General features: G+C 41.3%; 1 protein-coding gene across 2 annotated transcripts in view; it reads left to right on the top strand.

Moving 5' to 3' along the window:
- Positions 1-12246, top strand: part of TBC1D14 (TBC1 domain family member 14) — a 75680-nt gene that overhangs the window by 16318 nt on the left and 47116 nt on the right. For both annotated transcript variants that reach the window (XM_061379794.1, XM_061379795.1), the window contains exon 3: positions 6539-6659. In XM_061379794.1, coding sequence (XP_061235778.1) covers positions 6539-6659 — 121 coding nt within the window. The remainder of the gene's footprint in view (positions 1-6538; positions 6660-12246) is intronic.

Genomic DNA, 12246 nt, shown 5'->3' with positions numbered 1-12246 from the left:
TTTAACAAAATCTGAACCTTTTGAACTTTCTTCACTGCCCTTTTTTTCATCTGCTTTACTCAGGAGACTGGTACGACTTTCCAGTTGCTAACTTGCATGACGCTTCCACTTTTGTCTTCTGAAAACCTTCTGAATCAAATGACTAATGAAATTTGGGTGTGAGCATGCATCTCCAGAGCAGGAAATGTGACCATGTGGGATGTGTTCTTAACACTTGTTACAAAAAATTACTTACAAATTAGGTCTAGGTAAACACAGGTAAAAAAATTGCATCAATCTCTTGAGTTTGGTCAATTTCTAGTTAATTCCTATGTGTGTTTCTTTACAGCAACTGTCTTTTTAAGAGTAAGGAACACATTTACTTGCAAATATAATCTCCATGCTAGATCACTGTTGAAGTGCTCTACCAGAGAGCAGCATCTGCCATCACTTTTGCTTGCAACTGTCATTCCATGCTGCATGCCAGTAGTTCACGTACTGTGGAACTTTGCTGAAGGAGCCATGTCAAAATAGTAACAGTAAAAGGCTTAAAAATAATGAATTTCTGATTTTTCTGAAGAACTCACATACTCTAGTTATGAAAACTCCTAAGCCCTAAGCTCCGGTGCCCTTTTATTTACCAACTGATATATATTGGGAGTTCCGGGGTAAAAAAAAATGCTGTGTATTGCCTGGAAGTCCAGTTGTAGTGTGTGTGTGTGCACACAAACAGGCATCAGTGAGTGTATATGTGTCTGCCTTGTTCAGCTCCACCCTCTGACAGCTCCTGTGCTGGAGCACATCCTTCTTTCCTGTTGTTCAAGTGACATGTGCCAGAGGAACAGTTCCTTGACTCCAGTGGTACTGAACTTCAGCTGTATGTCAGGGGGCACAGTGTTGGTCCTGCCTGGCTAGAGAAAACTTTGAGACTCTTCAGGGAGGAGGTTTAGAGCTGCCTGTCAGATCTGGAGTAAACTGGCAGCAGAAACGATGGTGGCACTGTCTCTGCTCCTCTTGGTTCATAGGTTTGTATACTGAACTGGGGGAGTGGTGGGGAGGGATGGCCTTTTGAGGATGACTTCATGTAAGTGGCTAATCTTGTGTAGTACAAACCACAGCTGGAATTTGGAAAAAGTGGAGCAGTGCCATAAACTTGTCGTACAGCAGTAGCTGCTGGCAGTTGTGTTACAGACTTCCTGTCATTTTAGGAGGAGAAGTGAACTGAACTAGGTAAAGTTTCTGCTTTGGTGGTGATGTGGGACCTTGTTGGAAAGCCACGAGCTTAAAAAAGCTTTAACAGGGGCTATGTAGATACGTTTTGCTTGATTCCTTCTTGATGTGGGTCTAGTTTTTATTATTTTGAGTGATGCTTCAGCCTGACCCTGACAGCACACAAGGCTACATAAATACTGGCCATATTGGAAAATGCAGTGTGTATCATAGAATCACAGAATGGTTTGGGTTGGGAGGGACCTCAAACCTCATCCAGTTCCAACCCCCTCCAATGGTCAGGGACACCTTCCACTAGACCAGGTTGATCCAAGACCCATCCAACCTGGCCTTGAACACTGCCAGGGACGGGGCAGCCACAGCTTCTCTGGGCAACTTGTGCCAGTGCCTCATGACCTCATAGTAAGTTTATCTTAGTGCTTATAGAACCAAAAGGAAGTGGTTCAGAAGTTTTATTAAAAACTGTTTTCCTGGCACTGCTAAGCTTGCCTATTGGTATTAACTTCTTCCCCACAAAAAAGGCAGTTAGGCAGATGAGTATACAATAACGGTGCAGTAGGTGTATGTTCAAGCGGATGATTGTTTGGTCTCTCTCCTGTATCACAGGATACTCTCTGTATGTAGAAATTAACTGTAGAGTTAGAATTAAATTCTCTTCAGGCAGGTAATTCCTCTCCGCAGCTCAATTAAAGTAACAAGGTTAAACAGCTCTTTGGTGCCAAATGCTGTTTTGGGGGACTCTGCAAAAGCAATTTTCAGTTTGAAATTTGATCTCAATTTAACTTCTGAGACTGACTTTCGTAAAACAAGCAGCTACAGAGAGTTACTGTGAAATAGTTAACACTTTCAATAGGAATGCAGATGTAACCCATGACACTTTAATGGCTCCACACTAATAATACTGCAGACATGATGTATCCTGTCAGATATTCTTGTTAATATCCCTGTTGCAAATCAGCATGATGCACTCTAATGGTTGCGAAGAGGACAATGAAACTGAGATAATGATCAGCATGTAATCTTTTCTTTCCAGGCATGTCAATCCTTCTTACATTCAAGATCTTGCATGGATTTTTGTATCTTAAAACACTTTGAGATCTTTCACCCCAAGAATCTGAGCTTGTCTTTGGGGTGAAGGCCTGCATATATGATGGTTGTTTTGGGGTTGTTTTTTGTGTGTGTGTGTGTGTGTGTGTGTGTGTCCCAACCAGAGCATTTTTGCTCTTGCTAACCTGTGTTTCCCAGTAAGGTAAGAGCTCCTTCAATTACCTTTAGAGTGGAGTCTTTTTTGTGAATTGTATTTGCTCAGAAGTGAGACTGCTTTGTGCTTTTTTGCAAATCCTGAGAACCTGTATAAGCCTGAATGGAAATGAATTCTCTTTTGTGCTGTGGCAGCAGGAAAATGAAAGGTTTTGCCATGAATTACTTGCTCTGGTATGTACATATGGCAGAAATCATTACTTCCTTCTAAGGGAGTTGCATATTTTAAGGGTGTATTTTCAGTCCAGAAGTCTCAAGTAGTGGCTTTATCAGGGCCCTGTGGTGTAGTCCTGACTTTACTGCAAAGCTTTGCAGAAACCAGACCAGAGAATATTCCACAGTTTGTTTGGTTTTGGTTTGTTTTCCCCCTAAGTTTTCTAAAATCAAGTGCAAAGGAAGGAATATCTCTTCTGGTCCTTCCATGCCAGCCCAGCTCATATATGGTTTACCTCTGGCTTGTTCCAGTCAGGGCAGATCAGGGGTTAACAGTGCTGTGTCCCCTCAGTCAAAGCAAGAACGAGTTGTTGTTTGAGGTTTTACATCTGATTGTACCGGTTTGTGGCTTCTGATAATGTTATGCCTTCTGGGAGTTTTGAGACTTTTTGGAGTACATAAAGAGTTTGGACATCTACAAAACACCAAGACTTCGGCACAGACAGAGCAGAGAAAAAGAGGAAAAGGAGAGTAAGCTGCTCTGTACAGGATGGGAATTGTATATTGACTGTTCTTGCTGCTTTGAGTTCAATATATAGTTTAAACTTCAAGAAAGTCAACTGGAAATCCCTGACATAGTGCAAAGAGAGGAGGAGATGCCTGGTGCCATAGAACATATAGTGGGAATCACATATGCAGAGAAGAACGAGCTGAGCAAGAGCTGTGCCATCTGCTAGAGACCATGTAGAACAGATTACTTATTGTGATGCTCCCTCTCAAGTGAAAACAGATAGTTAGAATTGAATTGGAAGTAAGTATGTGAGATTGACCTTTCAGGTTTAGTTCCTCTCATGCAGGCATTTGTAAGAGAGAGCTATTACCCTTTATCATTCCAGTTCATCTTTATTTTGCTGTGCAGATAAAGACCTACTGCTGCTCTTAAAATCCCTAAGAGGAGATAGAGGAGGTTATTGCTTTATATACCTTTGCAAGCAACCTCTAATGTGGATAGATACTGGGAGAAAATTGCCTGTCAGTCCTTTAATTTTCCTGTTACTGCAGAGCTAATGAACTGTGGTGAAAGCTTTTTATTGCAAAAGAGGATTTGAATATGCACAGAATGGTCACACAGGTGCCTCCTTATGGAGCACTTTCAGGTGTCCCTGATGCTAGAAATTCTTGTTCTCTCTGAGGGCAGTATGTAGTCTGGAAGTTAGCTTGTTTCTGAAGTAGTAACAGCTTGAAAGAAAACCTTTTCCAAGAACAGTCAGCCTGTCTTGCATTGTGTACCCTATTTACCTGCAGTGGTTTTGATGATGTTATTCCTGTCATGTTCTCCTTTTCATTCTTGGATGTATTTTAGAACTTGCTTGATACTTCTCCATTTTTAAATTAGTTTAACATGTATATATAAAATAATCTCAAGTTTGTCCCTCTTTACATTTTATTCCCCTGGTAGCTATCTCAAATGGACCTGAAATCCATCACCTCAGGCTGTTTTACATACATGTTATGAACTTGGGCAGGGGTAAGAAGATAATTCCCTGCAGAAGCCCATATGGGTACTAAACCCTCAAACAGAATGGGTTCTTTATGTTGCCAGGGTTAAGGAATTGCTGGCGAAAAGAAACCAAATTCAGCTGAAATACCTTTTTTGGAAGTTGGTTTTATGATGGTCTCTTTTTCCCATCACTAGCAGTTGTAGTGGTAGCAGTGTAGTCAAGCTTGTTGATTAATCTCCTAGTTAGCTTACACTTCTTCAAGTAGCATTGATGCTGTAATGACGAGCTACAGGAGAGCTTCATAATACTGAAATGGAGTAGGCCAGTTATAGAGACAAAGCAAATCTTTAGGTTTGATCCAGTAGTTTACCTGTAGAATTGTAATTTCATGCTTTGAAACAAGTGGAAAGAAGGAATATGTGGCAGTATGTTTCAACATTTTCCATATTATTCTTCTTTCCCTATACCTTTGTTTTATTTTTTGCGAGGTGGGGTAGGGGAAACCTGAAAGGTCTTTATACAAGTATAGTTACTGCTTAGCTTTGATATCAGTTGTAATTCACTTGTGTGATTTCTGTACCTAAACACTTTGTTCTTATCTTTTTTTATGATAATCTGTTCCTTCTTTGGGTTTCAAGGTAACTGTACCCTTGTGATACAGAAGCATGTGATCATTTGTGTAAATATATGCATATTCAAGGATGGCAGTACAGCCTATGAACCTTATAATACATTCCAGCTCACTCTGACATCTATGCCTAGGTTGTTTTTCTTGTATTAAACATTTCTCCTGTGTTCCAAACAATATTATCTCTCTTGGTGTATTTATGGTATTGTTCATGTTAGCTGGTCCAGAGTGGCCAAGAAAAACACCTTTTCAGTGTCCCTGTCATTCCTGTTGCAGATGTGTATTCAGCCCTTTTACAACACAAAGCTTAATATGGCTTTATTTCCCAAACATCCAGGCTTTATGTATAAGAAGCAATTTGTACTTGGTGAGTCAGAGCACTGGGCATTAAGGTAGTAACTGCAAGGAAAAGTAGTAATACCAGACCGAAAGCATCTGTGGTGTGAAGGTGCTATAGCTGCCTCCTGATTGAAGTAGCAAAAATGCTTTTGTCTTAGTGGCATTGTTTGTTTCTGTTTTCTTTTAAATGAGGGAGCAAAAGCTTGTAGTCAGGTTGCCAGATAAACCTGCCACAAGATGTGTAAATGAGCTAACCTGGACATCCTTGGTTATTTGCTGACCTAGAGAGTACAACAAAAGAAAACCTGTTACTTTTAATAATCCAGACATGCTGTGGGTTGTGCTTTTGGAGGAGCTGAGTGCTACCAAAAGTATGAAGATTGGTCTGTACCTTATGTCCAGTTTTGGGAGAATGTAGTTGTGGTGCAGAGATGCAAGTCTGGCGTATTGTCATAGAATCATAGAATAGTTAGAGTTGGAAAGGACCTGAAGATCATCAAGTTCCAACCCCCCTGCCATGGGCAGGGACACCCCGCTCTAAGCCATATAACCCAAGGCCTCATCCAACCTGGCCTTGAACACTGCCAGGGATGGAGCATTCACAACCTCCCTGGGCAACCTATTCCAGTGCCTCGCCACCCTTACAGTAAAGAATTTCCTCCTTATGTCCAATCTAAACTTCCCCTGTTTAAGTTTTAACCCATTACCCCTTGTCCTATCACTACAGTCCCTAATGAAGAGTCCATCCCCAGCATCCCTCTAGGCCCCTTTCAGATCCTGGAAGGCTGCTATGAGGTCTCCACGCAGCCTTCTCTTCTCCAGGCTGAACAGCCCCAACTTTCTCAGCCTATCTTCATATATTGCTTTATGATTAAAAACTAACAAAGTAACTTTCAGTGGCTGTATGTCTAGTTTCATGACTATTACTGCAGTGGTTAAGCTGGTTAATTGGAGACATTTCAGAGAGGGTTCAAAATAAATATGTTTTGATAGCTGCTTTTAAGATTATTCAGGAAAAAATAATCTTATGAAAGCAGATTAAATACAGTAAAAGGCTACTACAAATGCAACTTTTCTGTTACTTTTGGTAATAATGTGGTGTAACAGGCAGGTGAGGAATGTTCATGCAGCAAGAGATTTAGTTGTTCAGTTTTACTTTGAAAGACTGAGGCTGGATGGTGCAGAGAGGCTAAAAAAGACCACCTTTTGTGAAGTTACAAATGAACTTTCTTATCTACTAAAAATTCTTATTTAACCAACTCCATTGCCTGGTATTGTGATGGTACTGCATTACCTCTTGAGGCTGGGAAACAGTGCCTGCCAGCACAACCGTAAGAGGAGCTGGAATCTTGTGACTGGGATACATAAGGTTATAGCAAGTTGCTTATCCTTCTGTTAATTAGAATTAATCAACCCATTTTCTTAGTCAAGCTTTTTTATTTTGCAGGAATTTGTTTACCAGAAAGCCAAGTGCAAGATTTGAAAAACAAAATGATGTGGGATGGAAGTTATTTGGAAAAGTACCTCTCAGAGAAAACTCACAGAAAGATCCAAAGAAAATGCAAAAGGTATTTATTTAATTCTGTGTTTGGATTAGTGGTGAGTATGGAAGCCAGTTAAGTTTGTGATGTGTATGCATATTGTTGAAGCCTGTTTGAATTGCACACAGTTTCTTGGGCAGTATCAAAGAAGGTTCTTCATTGAAATTTTACTTCCATTCTGATAGTGCTGTTCAAAAGAATGTGCTCTACAGGGTCATTGCATAGAGTAGTCCATGAAAACACATACTACTCTGGTATAAAGTGTTTCATGTGAAGATCAAGTGTATGAATGTGTATTTGTTTTTTATAATCAAGCTTAATAAGTGTATTAAAAATCTTCACATTCCTTTTATCTCAGTCTAGCTTTCACTGGTTTGTGGCCTTTGTGTCTTAGACCTACCTATAACCTGCTGTTAGAAGGGAAATTATGTTCTGCTGAGCCTTGGCTTATTTGTGCTTAAGTAGCAATTCAAAATACATAAATTCAAGATAGAACAAATGTAGTAGAGTGCCAGAAGCTTGTGCTGAAATGCTAGTTTTACCCATTCCTTGTTTTCTGGATTATTTGCTGTTCATGATGAAAATTGGGTTACTGACTTGAAATGTTGGGGCAATACAGTTAAGGATAACTGAATGGAACAAGGTAATTCTTTTTATACATGTACAGTATAGTTCAACTCTGAGTATGTACTGAAATTGTTTATCAAAGTGGTTCTTTGAAGAGAAAAAAATTTTATCAGCACCAGAAACACCAAAGAACTGGTTTTTATTCCATTTTCATTTCTACTTAACTAGTTTAGACATTTGTTTTTATGTGTGTGTGTTGCTTATATTTTCCACTAGCTAGATCCATGACTTGTTAAATTTTAGCAGCTGCTTTTGGGGGCAGGGGAGGGGAGTGAAAATGTTATATGAAAGTCTTTTTAGGTCTTCCTTAATGTGTAATGAGAATGAAAAAGCACAGTGAAACCCCATTTTCTCCTTCTTTGCATATCACTTCTCAAGCTGTAGCTTTATAACATTGTTGAAAACAACATTTCAGAGGACTGGTTCTGCTACAGATGAACCCTGGCACGTTATGAATCAAATAATCTGCCTTCTCAGTGGGAAAAATCCTGTGAAATCCAGCTATGTCGTCGGTGGTCTATGAGCTGCTTTTTCACTGAGCAGAAAGCCTTATCTTTCAATTTGTCTTACTTGATCTGGGGTTTTTGGATTGCATGTGGCCATTTTGTGTGTTTGGGGCTTTTCTTGCATTTCATTCAGTTCTTGCTTCCTTGTTCAGAATGCTGTGGGAAGAGGAAGGTTTGCATGGAGAGAGACCATGTAGTAAAAACTTCAAAACCAGGTGCTGTGTGTGAAATGAGGATGTTTAACTTGGGGTAAAGTGTTCTGGAAATGTTGGTGTGTTGTGTGACTGTTCTTATCTGCAGCCAGGCTGTTAATCAAAGTGAAGTTCAAACGACTTTTGGAAGTTGTCATTATGATCAACCATTCTGACTTTATCTACAGCTTTCTTGATACCATTAACAATTCTGAGGTTTCACCAAAGATTTTTGATGACACAGTTGAAGGGGCTTAAGACTCACATTATTGTAGTCATCTGTTCTTTGATAAGTGGGTGTATAATTTATTACCATCTTGTGGCTGTTGCTGGTGCTGTGAATATGTTTTCTTTAGATCCAAACTGTCTTACATTGTGCGTATTCAGTTGTTGTGGTCTAATCCCAGCTGGCAAATAAACCCCACACAGCTGCTCTCACACACCCTGCAATGGGATGGGGCTAAAAGTGAGAAAACTTGTGGCCTGAGATGAAGACACTTTAATAAGGAAAACAAAAGCCATGCATGCAAGCAAAGCAAAGTCCAGTGTGGCTGCAGTCCCTTCAGAGGTACACCTGCTGCTGCACAGCCATAACTACAGCCACAGATACTTTGAGATGTACCCACTTCAGCATGGACTTATTGTCCTGGGTTCAGCAGTAGCAGTCATTTTTCTCCTTCTTGGTAGCTGGTGCAGTGCTCTATTTTTTACTTTCGGCCTGGGAACAGAGCTGATAACACCGATGTTTTGGTTTGGCCAAGGACTTTGTGAGCCTCATGCTCTGCCAGGGAGGAGGGAAGCTGGGAGGAAGCAGAGACAGAACACCTGGCCCAAACTGACCAAAGAGGTATTCCATACCACAGCACATCATGCCTGGGATGTAACTGAGAGTTTCCCGGAAGATCTGGGGCACTGCGGGGTTGGACGAGGTATCGGTTGGTGCTTGGTTGGGCTGGGGGGGGTCAAGTTGTCAGTTGGCTGGTACTGAGGTGTTGTATTCTCTTCCCTTGTTATTTCCCTTATCATTATTATTATTGGTGGTAGCAGTAGTGATTTGTGTTATACCTTAGTTACTAAACTGTTCTTATCTCAACCTGTGGGAGTTGCATTCTTTTTGATTCTCCTCCCTGTCCCTCCAGAAGTAGGGGGAGAGCAAGAAGTGGGGGAGTGAGTGAATGAGCTCTCTGGCTGGGTTTCAACCACAACACTTATCCATGGCTATAGACACCTTGGGGTGTCCTGCTCCCACGTGGACTCGCCCACTAGTCACAATCCTGTTGGCCTGGGTTCACACTCGAGTTTTAGTACGGCAGCACAGAAGCAGCAACGATGTCCAGGCGCATGGCCATTGCTGTTATCAAAATGTTCCCAGGCACAGCAGAGTGAGGTGATAAGCAGTACAGTGTGCAGCAAAAGCAAAAAGCAGCCACTAATGAGCACTGTGAGCTCCATGGCAAGCACAGTAGCCTGTCAATTAATAGCTAAACAGCAGTAGTGGCTATAAATTTGATCTGGCACATTCCAATCAAATATGTCACTATCTTGAACCCTTCAAGCCCCATGTTGGGCACCAAAAAGGACTGTCATGGTTTAATCCCAGCAGGCAAATCAACCCTGAACAGCCAGTTGCTCATTCCCACTGGGGTAGAATCAGAAGAGTGGGTTGAGATAAAGACAGTTTAATAGGTAAAGCAAAAGCCACGCACACAAGCAAAGCAAATTCATTTCCTGCTTCCCATGGTCAGGCAGGTGTTCAGCCATCCCCAGGCACGCAGGGCTCCATCACAGGTAACAGTTACTTGGGAAAACAAATGCCATCCCTCCAGATGTCCCACTTTGTTCTTCCCCCAGCTTTACATGCTGAATATGACACCATATGGTATGGGATATCTCTTGAGTCAGTTGGGGTCAGCTGTCCCAGCTGTGTCCCTCCCATCCTCTTGTGCACCCCCAGCCTGCTTGCTGGTGGGGTGGTGTGGGGAGCAGAAAAGGCCTTGGGTTTGTGTAAGCACTGCTCAGCAGTAATAAAAACATCTCTTAATTACCAACACTGTTTTCAGCACAGATACAAAACATACCTGCATACCAGTTACTATGGAGAAGATTAACTTTACCCCAGCCCAAACCAGGACATCACTGTTGTTAGAACATTACAGCTTCAAATGGCTTTAGTAAATTTGATAGAAAAAAAGTAACTGTTAAAGAACTGTGTGCTATGGCATCCAATAATTAGTGAGTTTCTGGCAAGAGTGCAGTTCTGAAACAGTTCTCCAGTGCCTCTTGGATAACAATAACTAATTTTTCCTAATTTATTTTGAAGTTATTTTTGACACGTAGGCTTTCTGAAACGAGCAATTCTGTAAATTGGTAATTGAGTCTCATGAACACCCAAAAGCGCATCCCGATTTAGGTTACCCCTCACAGGTTGCTTTGACCATGTCAAAGTAGCATTTGTGTTGCAGAGGTTTTTGCCCATTTAGAGGAATGCTTTTACCCCTTTGATTTGCACGTAAAGAACTTGCACATATGTAAGTGGAGGAGGTGACAGTATATAGCTACTGGGATGATGCCTGTTGGCCAGCAACGGTTCCTCCTTCTTTGTCCCTGACAGTGTTCAAGGCCAGGTTAGATGGAGTCTTGGGTGACATGGTTTAGTGTGAGGTGTCCCTGCCCATGGCAGGGGGTTGGAACTGGATGATCTTAAGGTCATTTCCATCCCAAACCATTCTGATTGTGGGGAAAGGAGTACTAGTCAGAAGAATAAATGCCATGGCTCTATTACTTACTGTATTTTATTGCCAAGGCCAGAAGAGTAGGTGCTTACAAGATCCATAGCTCATGTATTGAAGAATGTGGAGGTATGCAGTGAAATGTGGAAGTTGGGGAGATGAGAAAGGTTCTAGGAAATGATTTTGATAATGCTTTGCATTTTTTCCTGTGGGGCATGAAGCAAGGCACCTAAACTATTTGTTTTATAGGTGGCTGTTAATTGTGCTTTATGATGCTTTACATGAAATTGGGCTTGTTTTTTTTATTTTATATGCTTTACTTCCCAGAAGTGCTGGAGCCTTCCTTAAAGCTGAGTGCAATGGGAGTTACACTTGCATTATATGAACAGAGTGCCTCAGAAGCCAATTGTTTGGGGGTGCAAAGTTAGTGACTGTTTGGAGCTTTAGACTCCATATTTTGATCACCAGTGTTTCATGACTTGAGACTGTCTTACACAAAGAGATGTGGAACACTCATACATGAGCTTGTTTGGTATGGGAGCTGGGTCTTGAGGACTGTGTGGAGAGTTGTGAGGTCCAGAACAATGATGGTATTATCATGGTTTTTAATTGAGCACTGTCAGCTCTATGTATTGAGTGAAGTATGTAGAGCACACAGTGGAAAATGCCACTGAGAAACAAGGGACTAATTAAAGATTTCTGTGTTCTTTTACCATAATGTTGTATGTAACTTCTTATACACTTAAAGAAAACCAAACGGGAGGGAGAACAGTGAAGTTCTTTAGGCATCATGGGAAATTATCAGGGTTCTGAACCCTGCTGTCTGTTGCTCTTTTAAGCTAACACAACGATATGTAGAGGCATTTGCCTGTCACTCTGTACCATGATTTTCTGATTATATTACACAACTGGGCTTGTGCAGACTTGATAAGAAATAGATGTTGCTCATATGCTGTTGGCCAGTTATCACGGGTATTGCTTCATTCCTGTAGTACACTTCAGGCCCTTTGTCTTCTGCATGTGCAGGGTTATCTGACTTTATTAATAGGATTCAGTGCTCAACAGACTTATTTCTAATGTTTTGTGCTGCTGACGTGATGTACAAAAGAATTGTGTTGGCATGCCGTTGTGACTAAGTTTTCATCACTGTCTCTTGGGCGTTCATCTGGATTTGTACGGAAAAAGTACGCAGTGCCCTGTAAAGGATTTAATGTCTACTTGCTGGTGGCAGAAACTGTCAGGTTCCTAAGAGTCTGTTACTTGAGATGCCTGAACTTCCAGAAACGGTGGAGATGTAGATGGCGCCATGCTGCTGAGCTTGACCCTCTCCCTCCTGTTCCAGTTCCTGCCTCTGTTGGTGCTGGTAGTTGAAATAGGGGCTGTGTATTGAGCAAGAGCTTTTCCATTCTCTGACTATTCAGGTTTGACTTACTGGTTCTTTTCAAAGAAAAAAAAAACAAACTTACTCATACCAAAGAATCCAGGTCTTCCTACAGATTCTCTGCTCACAGCAAGGTTGTTGTCTATTTGTGAAATACTCATTAGGCTATAGAGGATGTGC

This window comes from Neopsephotus bourkii, unplaced genomic scaffold (assembly GCF_033783945.1).
Source record: "Neopsephotus bourkii isolate Nb327-2 ecotype Australia unplaced genomic scaffold, CSIRO-AGI_Nbou_v1 NB_1780, whole genome shotgun sequence".
NCBI classification, from domain to species: Eukaryota; Metazoa; Chordata; class Aves; order Psittaciformes; family Psittacidae; genus Neopsephotus; species Neopsephotus bourkii.
The sequence above is the reverse complement of the archived record's forward strand: the minus strand, read 5'-3'. Positions and strand labels throughout refer to the sequence as shown.